General features: G+C 31.0%; 1 protein-coding gene across 1 annotated transcript in view; it reads left to right on the forward strand.

Annotated features, from left to right (window-relative positions):
* Positions 1 to 18,096: 18,096 nt before the first annotated feature.
* LOC117160531 (large ribosomal subunit protein mL62-like) overlaps positions 18,097 to 19,415 on the forward strand; it is a 28,752-nt gene continuing 27,433 nt past the window's right edge. The window contains exon 1 of the mRNA XM_076621237.1: positions 18,097 to 18,127. Coding sequence (XP_076477352.1) covers positions 18,097 to 18,127 — 31 coding nt within the window. The remainder of the gene's footprint in view (positions 18,128 to 19,415) is intronic.

Below are 19,415 nucleotides of genomic sequence, written 5' to 3' on the forward strand. Positions count from 1 at the left end.
AAAATGTAGAGAATTTGATAGAAATAAAAAGAAAGATACTGGTAAATTATTGTTTGTTGTACTTTGTTGTATTGTCGAAAATCTCAAGTCAAAATTGACGAAAATAATACAAAATAAAATAGACGAAAAAGTATTACTATTCCAAGAGTTTAGAGTTGCGAACTTTCAAATGTTTGTATAAAACTCAGGATGTTATCTCTTGATTTTTTCTTGCGAAGTTAAAAAGAAATTCTCTATTCTTCTCATACTAAGTTATGTCGGATTACACGGTCCTCGCACTAGTAAACAATTCTTATTGTATTAATTACGTTTCATAACATATTCCTAAAAAGCTACAAAAGAGATAATTCCACTATGCATAACGCGATGCACATATTCTTAAATAAATTTCTATGAAACAGTCGTCCATATAACCTACAACTTAACGCTTATCAATTTACCGATATTAAGGACTAATGGATTATTACTCAAGAAATTGCAGATAGCATTTATGCGATATGTTAATTTCAAACTTTGAAAGGACAACGTTCCAAATGCAAGAAGCTAATATTATCAAATAACGCTCCTACCATCAGTAGTACATCGGTGATATACGTTGGAGACTTCTTATTTAACTTGTCGCCTACGCATTTAGCAACGACGTATTTTTAAATATCGCTGAAAGCAATTAATCCGGTGCTGTTGTACTATCGTGCGATTTATACCAGTGACTTCGCCTCTTTGCTAGAGAAAGTGTTTGATGTCCAAGGATGGTTAGGAATTCGAAGACACGTAGCTATAATGCGCCATAGAATTACACGTTTGGTGTTTAAAAATGGTCATCATCCTTAACCGATTAATGGAAAAGACAGATAGATTTTGAGAAAGATCGGTTAAGTTTTTGATTCGAAAGCTTACGCGAATAATAATATAACTAAAAGAACTATTTTAATTCCCAGTATATTAGTTATAAATTTTTACAAATATGGGATCATATTTCTAGTTGTACATACTTATATATTGTATCAACCGCTAATTTTATTATTAGTTTAGAATTAATACCGTAGATTAATAATTATTTCCTTCCTTTCAATACATTTTTGACAAAAGCTACATTTTTCTACGAAGATCTTCTAAAACCAGAATTCTAAATAGACTTTTCTTTATAAATTTCGATTTCTATAGAACACGTAGTAATTTAAAAATATGCAAAATTTTACAACAAATCTATTCTCTACTATAGCAATGGATAGACGATATTTATTTTACATTCGTATCATGGTCGGTAATATGTATCTGTTGAAACGCATTACATATTTGTGAAATAATGTAATAAATTTCGCGAAATAGGTTGGTCATTTAGTTAATAGTTGGTTTTACTTGCGTCATCGTATCGAAATATGTAAGTATATGTTATAGAGATGTAGTTTTTCAAAACGGTTACTTCTGAATCTCAGAATTTAAACAGTTTAGGTGATAAAATGGTTATATGGCGGTTAACAACAGAAATAGAATTTGGACGTTATCCCCAATTTCATACAGAGCGTCATTATTTCTATCAGCTTTATCGAGCGAAGTGAGAGAAAGTAAAGTTAACTCGGTTGAGCTATAGTTATGACGCTTTTTCCACGAGAATGTGTTTCCTGGATGAAAGATATTTATTAATCGATTGAGATGAAAACGTTTTCCAAGCATACTCTTCCGGACAAGAAGTACAATACAAAAGTGTCACGCGTTTGTGATTATGTTTGTAGCGATTTTCTTGTAAGAAATAGTACCTTTCCAGCCTTTTGCCTGCTTTTTTACGTTAGTCAGTTTTTGTTAGGAATTTTCGCTTCTACATTCTGACATTTGTTTCTCGTTCGCGTGTTTAAATCAACTGAGTTAAATGAATACTTTCTGATGATGCATGTTAGCTTTTTTTATGTTTAACGACGAAAAATGCAAAAAATGACGAATGCATTTACTTGAACGACAGTTTCGTGATTATTTGGTGCGTCTAATTTGCATGAAGATAGCATTTTGGAGAATATTATGTAAATTTCGAATTGTATAATAATAGTATATTCTTATTATTTAGTTGTTACCAAGGACAATAGTGTTAATATTTAAGAACAGTATTATTTAAACAGTATTATTATTCAGTATATATAATATTTATGATATTTGCCACTTGACGATTGAATGTTTAATATTTTTTTCTTTGAGAAAAAGTTAATTTATTATTTTGTCACTAGATGAAGATTATAAAATTGCTTATTAATATAAATACAAGAGAAAATAAAAGGTATGAAATTAAAAGCGCAAATTAAAAACAATTTAATCGAAAGTATCATCGCTAGAATAGTTTATAAGTATTGATATACATATTTCTATAATATAAGCAAAAATAGGTTCATTAATATACTCATTGATAAGAATGATTTTTGAGAAGTCATTTTTACTTTTACGTAATATATTTTCCAATCCTTTATTAAAGTTCTGATAGCAATGCATAAAGAATATTCTTCACGGTCCATTTACGTTTGTAAAAGGCTTAAAATATTTGGCAATAGTTGTTAATAAATTTCGAAACAAATTTGAAACGCATCATATATTCAATTTGTCCGAGTGAAAGTTAAAAAGTAAAAGGATATATAATATTTTTCTACGTAATTCTCTTCGTCCTCTATGCATATGATCCATCTCTTAATAAATTTTTAGATATTTAAGTGGAAGAAACGTTTGACCTCCAGCATATTCATGCAGTCTTGCATCATCATAAAGTCTCTTGTTTACCCTTCGCGGGCTAAAATTGTTCATCTTTGTTGCATTTCATAAGTCACGGTTCTCATCCCTTTTTCTATACATTTATATTCCTATACATAGATACAATAATAGAATAAAGTATCTATAAAGCTTTACTACATTGTGCCTTTATTAGATTGTACACGGAGCTTTGTACACCGTGTTTACGTATTCACTACAAAACTACGGTTGTTACAATAATCTGTCACAAAACACCGCGTATAAATTTAATATTATCATTTATTCACGCAGATATTGTCCCGTTGGTCCATATCATGGATTTAGCAAATTAAATCTCTTGCGTATTTTTTGTCTAGTTTTCTTAAGATAGATTAGCTGCACAGATTCTTTGCTGTAATGTTTTGGCGGCTCACTAATCTGTATTTAGTGTTCCACTGCTTTCAGGGATAGTGGAAGAATATTTCAACAACAAAAATGAAAAGTTCAGCAGCAAGAGAACAAACGAATCACGAGTTAAGAAATAATCACATGAGATGATAAATATTACATTGAAGACTAATTGATAGACATGCAGACTAAAACAATTTACCTCTTCCCATTCGAAGAACAAACACGAAAAAAAAATTTTCGGATCAATCTGATATATAAATACGATCATTAAGCATTCATCGACTAGATGAAAAATATCGTAATAATACGCGAGACGCATTGAGTTGGCGAATTCAATCGATCATCAAGATTAAGTATAAGCGGCCTCAATAAGACCTTGAAAAGTCTCGTCTACGAAATATTCGCCGGTGAATGAAGGATATGGCGTCACCTACATTCGTGTCTAACATGCGTTCGAAATCGGTTCAAGGTTCGGATTTATCATCGATTGACTCACGTCGCATCGGAATGCGATGGTTCGTAAACGGAAGCGAGACACGAGCATCGACACGTACGCGTTTTAAGTCCGCTTTTGGCCGGACTCCTAAACGCAACTGCCTTTAAAAATAACGTTGACTCACGTACGGACCTCTTCTATTCGATATGCTTTCATCGAATGAACAATAGAAGGAAATTCGATGATCGAACGATTAGATTAACCCTAGTTGACTCCTTATTTTAATAAGTTAATTTACCTCCTGGATTTTTTACTCCCGGATTTTTTTAAGCTTTATCTTCTTGCATGATTAGACTAATACTATTAGCGAAATTTTTTAAGGCACAGTTTACAAATTACCAGTCCTATTAATAAATTTGTTTACGTGGCAATAACAAGTTTGGTGAGAAAAGTGATCGTTGAAATAATTTTAGAAATTAGCAACATGACTCTCTCTTGTACGATAACTAATAATAATTATGATTTTGATTTTACAATTTTTCACCCAATAAGAGGATTTTTTAATTTGGAACATTTATTTACAAAATATTCTTTGCTTTGTCATTATCAAACTAGTTAGTATTTATTAACAGCGCTAATTTACAATTTGTCATTTGTAAACTTTCTTTAATAATATTCATTTAGCTCATATGGACCAGGAGAAAAGTGAATTTTATAAATTATATTTTACATACATATATTTTAGTAACACTATACTCAGTTGCTCACATAATCGGAATTAACTTGTAGTCGGTGAAGAAAGTGCATGCGTCAGTTTCCAGCGGACTTAATACTACGCTTACTTCTAGAACACTATCTAATAAGTTCCTGCTTCTCAGATTTCTATTATACTTGTATAATCGTTTATCGATTGTAGATACATGTATCAGAGATATAGAATGATTGAAATTCACGCGTTAAATTATATGTTGTAGCATTGTGACAATACACTGTATAAATACCTGTCTTTAAATTCAGCTCCCCTGCATATTTATGTAGAATTGGTAAGCATAGTTTTAGGAGAATATAATATAAATACCATCTTCAGAATATTTGTAATATCTTTGATTATGTAATGTATTAATTCATAATGATAATGAATAATGAAATGATAATTATATTTTTGATATATTTTGTTATGCTTTCTATGAAATTACAAAATTAATCGTTATTAATTGCAAAGTTTTATTAAATAATAAAAGTTGAATAAATACTGGTTCTATTTAAAGGGTAAATTAAAAAGAAATTAACTACAAAATTACAAAAATTAATTAATGAAATAGGTTCTACTTGCTGATATGATAATTTTTTAATTTTGCATGCCGATAAGGAACAGGTAGAAACTATGATTATATGTATGCATCGATGCATCTGTTCTGCGAAAGCAATTGAATGAAGATGACTTTGTATAATTAGATACTTTCATGCTTGGATACAGGATAATTATGAATCTCATAAAATAATTAATTATAATTAATGTTTCCTGATTCGTTTTTCTGATTATTTTAATGTACATATTGTGGATATATCTGCAAAATATAAACTTGAGTAAGCACGTGCTTAAACGATTAGGTATAAAAGAAGTGACTGCATAAGCGATCGTAATATTAAACATTATTATTTATCTTGCAATGAAATGAATCGTTTATTTTAAATTGCTATCATTATGTTGTTAAAAGTCCTACAAAACTATTGACTAATAAATAAAATAAAAGTTGTATCAAATAGTGAAACCAGACGAATATAACACGAATGAAACGCCTTTGAAAACTGAGAATCGAATTTAATCGACGAGCATTCGTAAATTATTGGATTGAATTTTGGATTTTGAATATATTCTATCTAACTTTCAAACAATAATTTCAATTCTATTCGTTTAAAAGCTATAGTCATTCCTTTTCAGGCCTCGCAAAAAATAATTAAGAATCATTATTTTCATTTCTTAATTTTCCCTTTCGCTGAAATCTCGTTTATATTAAATATATTTTTAAGTATTATGATTTTTACATTACAATTACTAATCAAATGAATGTGAATAAAAGAAAATAATTATCTTTTCATTGTACACAATACAAGAAAATCTCCATTCACGCAATGAAAAATAAAAGATAGAAAAATTCCTCATTTATGGGAAATCTAATGCTCCCTTATAAACCGTATCACAATAATCATCTTCAACAACAGTATGGCAGCCTGAAAATCACAGTGGTGCAAGTCAAGATTTTGGAGATTCAAATTACGTATATTAACTTTTAAATTCCCTTATTCTGTGTTATGGATACATTTTTATGATCTCAAGAAATATAATCAATTTTTTACTATGAAAATGAGCAGCGATGTTTAACTACAGTTAAACAAAACGCATACAACAAAGAAAGTGGAGTTGCACGAAACAATTCTTTGTTCAATTTCGCAAACGGTAGTTTCCAGTTTGTGACTACCTGACTCACTGTTCATCCTGTCTCGAATCGCATTATCTAACGCAATTTCGTAAACAATTTTACATACTGTTATATAGCCGTAAATAAAATTTTCCTTTTATTCGTTAGCAACTTGGCGATTCATGAAAATACCACGATTTCTGATACCAAAACTGTATGCGTTTTAAACACAGGCGTAATTTAGTCAGAGATGTTTTAATATGATCTGGGAAACAAACGAGGTGTAATTACACGTCCAGTTGATTTGCACATCATTGTACGCGTTCGTTGGCCACGAATATAGTTCATTCTTATACAATACGTTTACGTATAGAGAATTGGTCACCGAACGCGGTCGAATATGGCAGGTAATATGCGCTAAAAACATAACAACTTTCTCCTACTTGCGTTACATCTTGTTACGCCAGGAGGATTATTCTGGAATGCAATCGCGAACAGGATGAGTATCGATCGGATTCACGCTATCAGCGTGTAGTGGACTTAATGAATCTTAATTGGAAAGAATTACTCAATTCTTTAAAGTAAGCTTGACTTTATCGTGCACATGTATCGTGTAATATCATGACAAGTAAATATCAAATTAGTATAGAAGAATCACAGTGGAGGCATTCATTTGCTTCTTTACTTAAATGCGTCGTTGCTCGTTACTAAAAGTTAAACTGAATAATTTCATTCTCTGAGAACATTTTAATTATCATCTGAAAGTTTGTTAGTATCGTAGTACGTAATCAGTATACAATTCTTTAAAAACCGAATGATGAATTTTGATGGAATTAATTGATTTGGCTTCTGTATGGAACAAATGACAATGTAATTATACTACTTTGAATAATACTACATATAAATCTATTATAGGTATAATGTAATCATTTAATATTTAAAGAAGCTGAATTCAATTTCGATTGTAGAAAAACCCTTTGAATTAAATTTACGCAAAAATGAAAATTTTCTGTTGGACGAACATGTCACTTTACGCTGTACTTATAATAATGTGACGAAAAAACGTCACTACGAATCGTATTACTGTAACGCATATATTCCATACAGAATTAATAACGAAATGAATATGAATGACAAAAATATATGTAGAAAAATAAATAACTTTAAAAATAGTTTAATCAAAATAAAAACAGCTATTACTTTTTAACATTCTCTAATCTTTCTTACTGTTCTTATTTATTTATATGATCAAATTTTCATTGTCTATACTATATATATATATATATAAAAATAACTTTATATAACTTTATATACATCTAGTGTTGTATTTGATAACTCTTATATATACAAAACTTTACTTATACTTTACAGAAATTATCAAAGATAGTTTCTTCCAGAAAATTTCGTATTTTTTAAACTCACATGATACATCTAGCAATGAGTTAGTCACATGAATATTGTAAGAGTACGTGTGAATTTTTAGATCCGAGAAACTGTGAACGTATTAAACAATGTTATATTCTTTTCACGACTTAATAATCGATTAAGTCTGACAATGAATGAATACAATAATATGCAAGAAACATTAAAATTTTCTCTCTGACTTGTTTAACTTCTAATTTTATTAATTGGATACTTCACAATAGTACTTCACAATATTTGAGGCCAAGGATATCTTTCAAATATTCTGACAACGAAATAAATCAGAAAATAAATTTTGAAAAGTGAAGGAAAATAAATTAATAAGATAAAAATAAGGAATGTAACTACATTGTTACTACCGCTTTGTTAAGCATTATATAACCATATGTAATTTTAAACGACAGTTTAAATTTCCTGAAAATAAAATATCAAAATGTATTTAACAATCATACTTCTATCTTTCTATATAAAAAATTAATTTTATGCGTTCCATTAAAAAAGGATAGCTTTTCGTTATAATGGACAAAATTCTATGAATAAAAACGACAATTAATTGCTAGAACATCTTATTGCTTCATCGCATTTTCGAAATTCCTGAAACGTCGGAGAAACTGTGAAATATTGATTTCCATAAAGTATCTCGTAGAACGTTTGACTCTCCGACAATATCTCGCTGCTGGAACAGTGGATTATTTTACATTGACGTGGATATATCATCGACGTTAACCCTAATTAACCTTCCTCCTTCATGTCAATATCAAACACTCGCTTCTATTCAATGTAATGTACAATGTCATGTGTTTTCAATACGTTTTCATCTTCATCCAGCACAACAAGAATACCACGCGTACTTCTATTCCAGCAAGTATAATGGGGACAATCTTTCAACGTTATTGAAATAGAGATACAACTTTTCTCTACAAATAATCGCTTCCGCATTTCAAGAAGAAAATGCATTAATCTAGAGATCAAGTCACGTTATATGTTCATCATCAGGGACAAAAGTGATTTATTGTTCAATATTCAATTTAGTGTTAAAATATAAAAATTATATACATGTTCCTGCATCTTTTTGTAAATTATTAGAATGTTTTTTAAGATGGCCATCGGTTTATAAAAATAAACTATCTGAATGACATAAGGTTGCGTGGAATTTTACTTACATTTATGTAAAATTTACGCAACCCGTGCAAATATTACAAACGCAAAGTCAAAGTTTTATCATTTTTACGTAAAATATACTGAATACACGCAAATATTACAAACGCAAGAATCAAACAAGTTTTATAATCTGGTACAAGTGTATAATTATATCGCAAAATTTAAATGTGTGAAATAGTACAAAATATACAGGGTGGTTGGTAACTGGTGGTACAAGCGGAAGGGAGGTGATTCTACGCGAAAAAAGAAGTCGAAAATATAGAATAAAAATTTTTCGTTTGAGGCTTTGTTTTCGAGAAAATCGACTTTGAATTTTCGCTCGGTACGCGTACACTTTATCACGTCTCGTTATAACGGATCTCACTGTAGATCGTTGTCTCGATGGAAAAATTAAAAAAAAAATTGAAAAAAAATTTTTATTGTATATTTTCGACTTCTTTTTTCGCGTAGAATAACCCCCTTTCCGCTTGTACCACCAGTTACCAACCACCCTGTATATAATATGATATGTCATAATAAAACAATCGTTATAATGTTTAGAGGATGAAGCAAAGTTCTCTTTCAGTTCCATTACTATAGCTGATTTACAACAGTATAATCGAAACTATAGACAAAAAGTGGAAGCTACAACTTTAAAGCCTTCATTAACTTATCTCCCACAATTTTAATTTTCACTCGAAAATAGAATTTATTCACATGCACAGAAATGTAGGTCAGAATTTAGATTTTTCCAAACTAGTTACTCTTTTACTTCCCAATTAAGTAAAATGTATATTAATAACAATTCGTCGGTATCGTGGATAAATTTAAAAAGTTTATTAATCAAATACAAGGTGATTCATATTAAATCGCCTTAAGCAGAAGATTCGGAAGAGACAAAGCTATTGCAGAGCAAAGGAAATCCATAAGAAGATGAAATAATTATATACAAAGCATTTCTCAAAAATACAGAAACGAGGCATTATTAAATAAAAGAGATCCAAAATGAAGTAAAGTAATCACAAGCAAATTATTCCTCAAATACTTTGAAACAAAACTTTATTAGAGCGAAACTAACTTGCAAGAGAATAAAATAACTGTGCGCAAAGTATTCTTCGTGACCTCACTTCGGTTCAAAGAAACCATCTATAACAAGACAATGCCTCTTCAAACCGTTCGAAAACTTAATCCAATGCATCACACTGAGAAAAAGTACATGCATACCTTTTTTACAGAATATTTAAACGAGTGTTATCAACGACAGAATCTGAAAGACGTTCAGCCTGCTCGACGTTCTTGGTGACAGAGCACGATGTGCAACTGGAAAAGTTTAGTCGAAACCTTCGCAACGAGAAGCACGATCGCTTCGAGTGGAAAGCAGTCAGTATCTTCTCGAAGGAATTTTATTTCCAATCTTTTATTTCCACTCTTTATTTCCAATCTTGAGAATCTCTGGACCACTCGGTTCAGTTGACGGACTTTCGTAGTGTGCAAAGGAGCACAAACATTTTTTCGTGTCCTTCCATCAGGTTAGCTATGGGTCAGCAGGTCATCGGTGGCGTAAAGTACGTACACTTGTATCAAGGACGTTTGCGAATGTACCACACGTGGCGACTGCCACGCGTAATTACCCAACGTATGCTAATAGGATTGGACACGAATTGATGAAATAATAAACCACACTAATGTTCATAAATATTAGATTATTAGGAAGACGATCATCAGCCATAATTTTGCATTCATACAAGATAACGATAACCTGATTAAAAATGTGTTGTATAAACTGGATGCAAAAAACAGAAGTTTATCTATAATTTGGGCAAAATTTGGAATTAAACAAGAACAAATACGATAGAAAAATTAATAATATTGATATTGATTATTAGAACACTGATATTGGATAGCGACGACCCAGAAACATAATGGATATGAGCGAAAAAAAATTTAAAGTTATTATATAGAAAGATGAGATTTTTATGGTAATATTCAATATATCAATTATTTATTTATCTCAAAATTCTATGCCCCCCGATTTACTTTAACACAAATTTCTATGTGATTTCCTAATCATTTCTAAGATTTACCTTACTTTACGTTAGCGTCTGAACAACTATGATCGGGGGTGTGCTTATTCTAATAATAGATTGCCTATTTACTATGACATACATTTTTACTACTCTCTCTTGAATTAATGAAAGCATACCAGCGTGTTGAATAATCTGATTTACAGAAGTAAACACCGTAATGCCAATCGTTGCGGTAATCAATGAATGCGAGGATGCAATGCATATTGTGAAATCTGTTTTGAATTTCTAATCCCATAGGAATAGACTTTGTAATGTAGATACTTGTCAGGCGTATCTATTTTTTTAAATTAGTAAATTTTTTATAAAATCGTCGTAGTTAAGAAATACGAGAGAAACTATAGGCTTCCAAAAAGCAAAGAAAATATTTCTCGCTTCCAGCACAAAAATAAAATATTTCTGTAAATTCGAGTGAACTTGCTCCACATTAAAAGTAGCGTGTTGGGCTAACATTATGCAATGTCTGAGTTACAAACTAGTTTACAAAGATGAAGAAATTCGCGTGATAAATTAGGGACATTCTCAAGGCTGATGAAATGACGATACTTGTACAAATTAACACGAGATTTATATTTATTTATGTAGATAAACATACGTAGGTAGCCATCAGTGTTGAGCAAGTTTTAATGCAATTAAAGATAACTTGACTGAATTTTTATACATTTATTGGAAATTCGAAGATGTACAGAATGCACATAATTTTCTATACAAACAAAATTTTTGTCCAGGTGCCATCTTTTTAATTATATTCATAAATATATAAATTTGTATAAATTATCATAGTCTAATGATAACCAGTTACTAATTACAAAGATATTTTTATATGAATCGTGATTAACAATTAAATTTTTATTTAATCGATGTATAATTCCAACTGACAATTAAGGTGGATATATTATCATTAGTTAGTTATTTATTAGTTAGTTATTAAATTAGTTATTTAACATTTGAACCACTGACGTCTAATATCCCCAAATATCCCATGTATGGATAATTACAAATAAAATGAGAATTAATAGACATACGGTGTAAGGCCATTTATCTAAACAAAAAATCATAATTGACGGGGAAAATCAGTGAGCTTCTATCACATAAATTGTTTATCTCCTGATGGATTCAGATAAACCATGTCTGATAAATCATGCAGTAAATACGATTACCCGTGATTATTAATCATGATGAATATTGGGATAATTGAGTAATAATTTTAACAATGTAAGGGAAGATTACTTGTTTGAAACTATTTTATAAATATTGGTATTAAACACACACACACACACACACACACACACACACACACACACACACACACACACATACACAACAAACAATTTTGAATGAAATGTATAATGTAATTTTTCTTAAATTAATTATACCTTTCTTTGTATTGAATGTAATTGTGTATTTCAATTTCTGATATCCTATTACTGGATATTCCGATAATAATCGATCAGTTCTAATAATCACGACTGCATTGTGAGATACAGAACTATTATGTATTCATATTTCATATTATGTTTCATATTAATGAGAAAAACCATAAAGATTGATAAAACATGACACCGAGCGGTACATTGTAGACAATATAGGCAGATAAATTTCCTAAACGACATTTTCACGCACCTTCCGGTATTCTTTCGTTTCTTCTATAACATACAAAAATGTTCTAACGTTTAATGAATGTCGAACAACCAAACGGTCAAACAGTAGGTACTTCCAAACAGCAATCTGCATGTATCAAGTTTCTAGCTGATACTTCAATAACCAATATACCTCCGATCGAGTCAAATTAGCTTTACAATATCCATGAAAAATGATTTTAAATAACTGCCGAAACACTACTACTTTTATTTCGTCGACATAAGTTAATAAAATTAGCCATTATACGTTCATTACAATATTCTTGCGCGTGACATCTCTTACGCTACATTCATCTCGAACCCTCTTGAAAACGTCCACTATAAACCATTCTCGTGTTCGCGATCTACACGCTAGACTAGACGAATGGCGCGAGATGGCAAGCGATGTTGATCGAACTGTTTTCGATAACTCGAGCGAAGAAAGAGGAGCAAAGAGGACGGTGGCTAGGTGAAACGATGCAGGAACCGGGCGCAACAAATAAACGAACCGTGCAGTGACCCGCTTTCCGTCGCAGACATCCTTGTTTCATAATATGCAGGCGGCTGAACGACGCTTAGGGGCCGGCTTGTTGTAACCGAGGGAGAGATGCATCTTCGTGCATTAGTCAGCTAGTGTGTTTCCCTGCTCGCTAGCAACACAACGGACTCGCGGGACTCGGTGATCCGTTACGCAACCCCGGCTCACGGTTGCAATTCACTGTGTGTATTATACGTGCTACTCTCTGGGTAAAGACGAGAAGAGGAGACGCGTTCCTACCATACCGAAGGATTGGTCTTTAATGATCGTAGACGTAGCCGTGCGCGTTCGTCACGACTGACGCGCGTAATTCCTCGCGTGTAGATGCTGTGTGTCGAGTAATCGTCGCGCAAGACGAGCTTCGCGTGCATTTGTATAGGGTGTCACAAAATTGCACCGTTGAGTACATCGTGGTAGTTTCATGCGCCGAGAAAATTAATCACATTTCTTTTAGAGCAATTGATCAAATAGAATATCAATCAGGTCATATTTTGTAAACTGTGCAACGCTGTATCAATGAGAAATCACATCATCTTACAATACAAGGAATACTCTTTCTACAAATGATAATTTAATAATAGTATATAATTAGTATAATTAGTATTAAGTAATCTAATTATAAGTAATTATATTATAAAAGTAATATAATTATTAAAATATAATAGTAATAATTGTTGCACCACAAGGCTTACCACAGGCTGTATTTCTAACCATCGCTCGCGATCCTACAGTGTCGCAGACAGATCGTCTTACTGCCCGACGGAACCCGAGTATAGTGGGGGTCGTCTCCCAGAGAAGACAAAGAAATGATCGAAGGGCAATCAGTCCCTTCTGACGAGTCAAACGTTATACATCGGGAGGTCTGACGAGTAAAATTAAAGTCGCATAGTCTAACGAATTCATTGAGAGATATCGTAAAGTCGGGTCAACTTTCTGTAATATATTTACTGTATTCATTGTTAAACAATTTGTGGCGTGTTCATCATATTATTGTTAAATATTGTCAAATATACCATTTTATGTTAACCTGTTAATACAGCGTTAAATTCATTGAACTACCCCTGTTATCTTAATGGAAAGACGGGAACGACTATTTCGCGGCGTCGATTAACAGAATCGTAGCGAGAATTTACGCCTCTCGCTGACGCATTTTCCTCGCGACCGCGTCTCTCCGCGAACGGTCGTAACAATAATCTAGTAAAAAGAAAATAATAGATATTCAGTAACTAAAAAGATAATGCCCTATTACAAAAGCAATGGAACGCTTGATAATAAGAAATGAGCGCTGCTTATAGGATCGACTATGAACAATAAAGGAGTGAAAAAAGTTTATGTATAAAAATGTCGTTTCAGAATAATTTTGCAAGTTATTGATAATTTCATTTTACGCTGGATATGTACATGCGAGTGATATACTGGTGTCAATAAATCAGCTGATGTATTTTTCTCTCTATCCGCAAACACTAATACAAACGGCGTTAGGATTTCGATCGTTATGTTTAATTTTGTTCGTTTGCTTCGGAATGTAAATATCGTCCATATGTTTTCTGACATTCTGTATATGCATGTACTTTCGCGAGTCTTTTGGAACCTATGTATATGGATTCTTTGTCGTGATCCGCTCCGTTTGGTATTGGAATGGGTTGATGGTTGATTCTAATTGAAACGATCGAGAAAGATACAGTTTCATGCGATGACTTAACTTAATGTTTTTTATATGTGATACTTTCTCGTTCTTTCTTTCTGTTTTTGTTTTTGTTTCCCAAGTGAGGAAAACAAGTCGTTGTTTGGAATTTCAACCTCGATTCTAAATATAAATATATTTTAATTTGTTTATAGCTTAACGATCCTTTATAGAATCACATACATACACTACAAACTGACAAAAGTTAAGAAACATAATGATCGCTTGAAAATTACTGTATAACTTGTTCCGACATCTTGTGAGATACATTAGCTGTGTAGATGCATACATGAACATATAATAAGTTTTAATGTTAAATACCTAAACGAACAATGGTCCTGGTCCGCTAATACAAATAGTTGATTCGAAATCTCATATGCTGTCATTCTGAAACATTCTTCTAAATTAATTAGAACATTTCTTCTGGAACAAGATATTAATATAATAAAGTGGCCAAGTCAATTTCCTGACTTGAACCCAATTGGACATTTGTGGGATCACGTTAGACGTCAATTGGATAGTCGATCTTTTACGAGGAAAATGGGAGTTAGTGCGAAAAATTACAAAAATATCGTGCCAAATATCGATCGCACGTTGTGTTCGATTAATTGAATCAGTGCCACGCAGATAGCATGCAGTCATTAAATCCAAGGATATCCTAACATCTCATTGGATTATTTTTTTATTTATTTTTCGTTAAACGTAATTATATGATTCAAACAAAGTGTATTTCTTAACGTTTGTCACAAAATTTAATTTTGTTCACCTGATCCAATATTAATCGTAGATCTTACACGAGTATAATCGAAGAGAAACACATTGCAACTTCATGTATGAACAGTTATCTCTGTACACTATTTTTAATTTCATTCAATGCATCTCGGAAGATAAAAAATATACAGTAATTTACGTACTACTGCCTCTCATAGACGTCGTATTTAACTACACAAAGAAGAAATTTTATTGTACGCACGTGATAGAGGCTTTTCCTTGTTTTCGGGTTAATTTCTATTGTGATTTCGAAGAAATTTATAGCTATAATTATTTATTATTTATAGCTAAAATTATTCAAATTAGACAAGCATCGTATTGAAATATATAATGTGAAATAATAATCATATATCATACAAGGTATAATAATCATGCATAGGTAATATTTTTAATGATTTTTCTTTGATTCATTGAGTTTTACACTAAATTCCTTCAAGTAATATACAGCTCAATTATTTATAAATTGTAAAAAATGCTGAAAGTTACAGATCATACATTATGATTCTAAGAGCAGAAACTCAATCTTCGAATTTAATTCACGTTCAGCTAAAAACTAACTAAATGATGATTAGCTAACAAAATTTATGAATCTTCAGAACTTCGTGCAAACTAATCTATTTTCTGCACTGCAATTATGAAGAAATGTTTAGCAATGAAATACTTTATTTACTATGTATTTCAACGAGATTTAAATTTTCCATATTTCCAATATACGTACGCAACAAAATTGCAAGAAGAAAATTTCAATCATGTCATTTGAAGGATAACTAAGATTGAACGAAGCGAATAATTACTGATTCTGATGTGGCAGTTTCAATCTAACATACAGGGTCACCCATTTCCTGGATAAACTTTCTCAAAGCATACCTACCTACAACCTTGTGTAACGAACCATCTTTCGATCATTAGATCCCACGTGAAAACACACATCTATGTCCAGCGATAATTATATCTTCATGCATTGAAGCGTCAAGTCAATCATCTTACAAATATCAAACACAACGATTAATAAAGTATATAATTATTACATGAAACTGTTAATTAGTCAGTTTCATATAACATTAAAACTAAATATTTTTTACAACTGACTACATCGTCACGAATTAAATGCATTATTAAATACTTTTCAACATATTGAATTTTCACTTTCAACAAGTTATTTGTATTAACTCTTAATTCTAGAACACAAATTCTCGTAATTCTTCGAACATACGAAGGTTTTACTGGGCGAAGATTATGTTTAACAATATTTAAAAGTCATTAACCGAAGATAAAGTATGTACTATTGTGTAATATTGTACAATATAGAAATAAAAACGTGAAGAAATTCACAAATGTGACGAATATTCGTGTTCTATAGAAACATTTGATAATTTGTGTAAACTGTTTCATTAGTTTTGTATTCAGTTTATATCTTTAAAGTTACAGAAAATAAATAACTATTTGCTTAAAGATCTTTTTAAATGGTTTATAAGTAATTTTGTAATCTTATCGAAAGTAAATGAGTTTCCTAATACGTACTTTTGAAGGGGGTATAAACATCAAAGAGGAACAAAAATTACTTTTTTTAGTAGTAAGAAATAGCAAATACGAGAATTCATTTTAAGATAAAGTTAGAAATGTAAGTGTAAACTACACGCAGTTGGAAAACACCAAAGTGCCATTTATCTATTTATCCTATTGATTTATGAAGGTGGTAAATGTTAAAAGCATATAGCGTTCAAGTGATAAACGATGTAAGTGCCAAAATTAACGAGTACGTGCTTTTCATTTATACTGAAAATTTTCATCTCTGGTACTTACATCATTTACCATGTAAACGTCCCAATTACATGTAATTTACATTAAATGTAAAAGAAAATTTTGTGCTTTTAATTTAATAGTGTAAAGATTTAATTTTTTAAACAATTGTTATAATAATTTGAAATACCTATCGTTTAGTATTTTAATTTAAAGTATTTTAGTTGCAAAATAAGCATATTTAACATTCTTGCTACATTTTTAATCCGATAAGAACGCTATTAAAGATGCTAATACGATTCGTTTTATTCCTATTGTTAATGGTAATACCTATTATGATGCATATTTTATGTGAAAATTGATATGAAAGATTTTTCAGAGATTCCTTTATTTTAAGTAAAGGCGCCCACAAATGATTTCGTAGTGATCGTACGAAATTCAAGATTCATAAACAATAAAAATTACTGAATCAATCTAAATATTTCAATTTTTAAGAATTCTTTGTTCACAAAAGCATATGGACTATGAATCTAGAAACCTAGAAAACCAAAATATTTTATACCACATTCTTAGAAAATATTTCAAATGAGAAATATTTCTATTTCCGCTTTGCAAGTAGCACAATGTCTCTATCTCTAAATACTTTTAAGTGGAATTATTGACCAATTACCATTCTCTAATAACTTACACAATGAGTATTCAAGTTCATGTAAAAACTAACAATTAGTATTCTAATACCTTTACGATGTTGCAATCATGTTGCAAGGTGTTTTTTTTACTGAACGAATTGAGAAATTTCGGTGACGTTGCTTCAGAAAGAAAAGACGAGCGAATCAGGGTTGAGGTTGACTGGTTTCTACCATAAACGTCGATTTAATTGCTCGATCAGAGATAGTAAAGGAAGTCGTTAATGGCGAAAACGCAAGGGCGAGAGTGAATTGAAATTGTCACGATCGAGAACTTACGATAATGGTCAACAGATTGGTTTCTTTGATTACGATATCAAGATATAAGAGCAAGTAATGAAAATCTTTGGTTTCGTTTTACGTGTGGAAACGTTAATTTAAAAGATGACCTTGAAAAGTGTTTTGAAAAATATTATACAACATATTAAAGATAATAATCATGACAAAATATTGTAAAAAGGTGAACACAGGTGAGTACAGAGCAGTATAGACAATCTGATGGAATACTTAAAATGCATTTAGAATATACAATATGCAATTTATATTGTAGTATCGTGGAAATTAAGATATAAATTTTTTCCCCGATTACTTAGAATTTATTAATATTGAATTAAATATACAAATATAAATTGGACAGAAAACGATGTTTGTTTAATCAAGACTAAATGCGATACTCCTATCTATATCAAGTAACTTTACGGTTATTTGGCAACTCTCGTCACAAGGAATCTAACTCTCTCTCTCTCTCTCTCTCTCTCTCTCGCTCTCTCTCTCTCTCTCTCTAGACAACTCGATCAATTCTCTCAACTCTACTCTTCGGTGTCTCGATCAACTCTGACTCTCGCAACACACACACTTTTCGACTCGCACATTCTGACCCCTCGGTCGTCCCTCCTTGAAACACGAAACCGTCCTTCTGTTCTAACGTTGTTTGTTGTTTTTCTCATATCTATGTAAGAACTAGGTGACTTTAGTCACATAGGCGCTCTTAAATGTAAACGAACCACAGAAAGACGACGTACACGGTTTTTTCTAATTTCAACCGACCTCTAATTTAAATTACTTTACGATATTACAATATATAATATATATATAATACATGTATAAATAATATATATATATAATATACATATATATTATATCAATACTGTATGTATACTTCTTTAAGATTAAAAATGTAAAACTGTCATTTAAATGAAATTGAAAGTATCAATATTTTAGTATAATTGATATAATGTAGAAAGCGTGTTAAAATTCAAAACTCTGACTAATAAGATTCTGACTAATTGACTGATATTGCTAAAAAATATAATAAATATTACAGTATATAAATATAGAAGATCTCACAAGTCCCAAGTAAGTGTCCCAAGAAAGAAGTCCGATGCTTAAAGGACTTATAATACCTACTTAGGTATCCTCGAGAGGAATGAAAAATGTCTAATCAACATTCTAGATAACCTAGATTCTGGAAAACTATACGGAAATAAATACGATATACAAATATACGAATATATATATATACATATATATATATATATATATATATATATATATATATATATAAAACATAAACTTCTATTATTCATTAGCGTCCGATATCATGACTGAGCCTCTTTAATATTATATTGGATATACTATACACTCTATAAATGGAAATGTAGCACAAATCTTCATATTTGTAGACGTTCGACATGTCTTCCTTCCATTTTTACACGAAACATATCTATGGATCATAAATTGTCAAATATTTCTTCCATG

Source organism: Bombus vancouverensis, chromosome 1, assembly GCF_051014615.1.
Source record: "Bombus vancouverensis nearcticus chromosome 1, iyBomVanc1_principal, whole genome shotgun sequence".
NCBI classification, from domain to species: domain Eukaryota; kingdom Metazoa; phylum Arthropoda; class Insecta; order Hymenoptera; family Apidae; genus Bombus; species Bombus vancouverensis.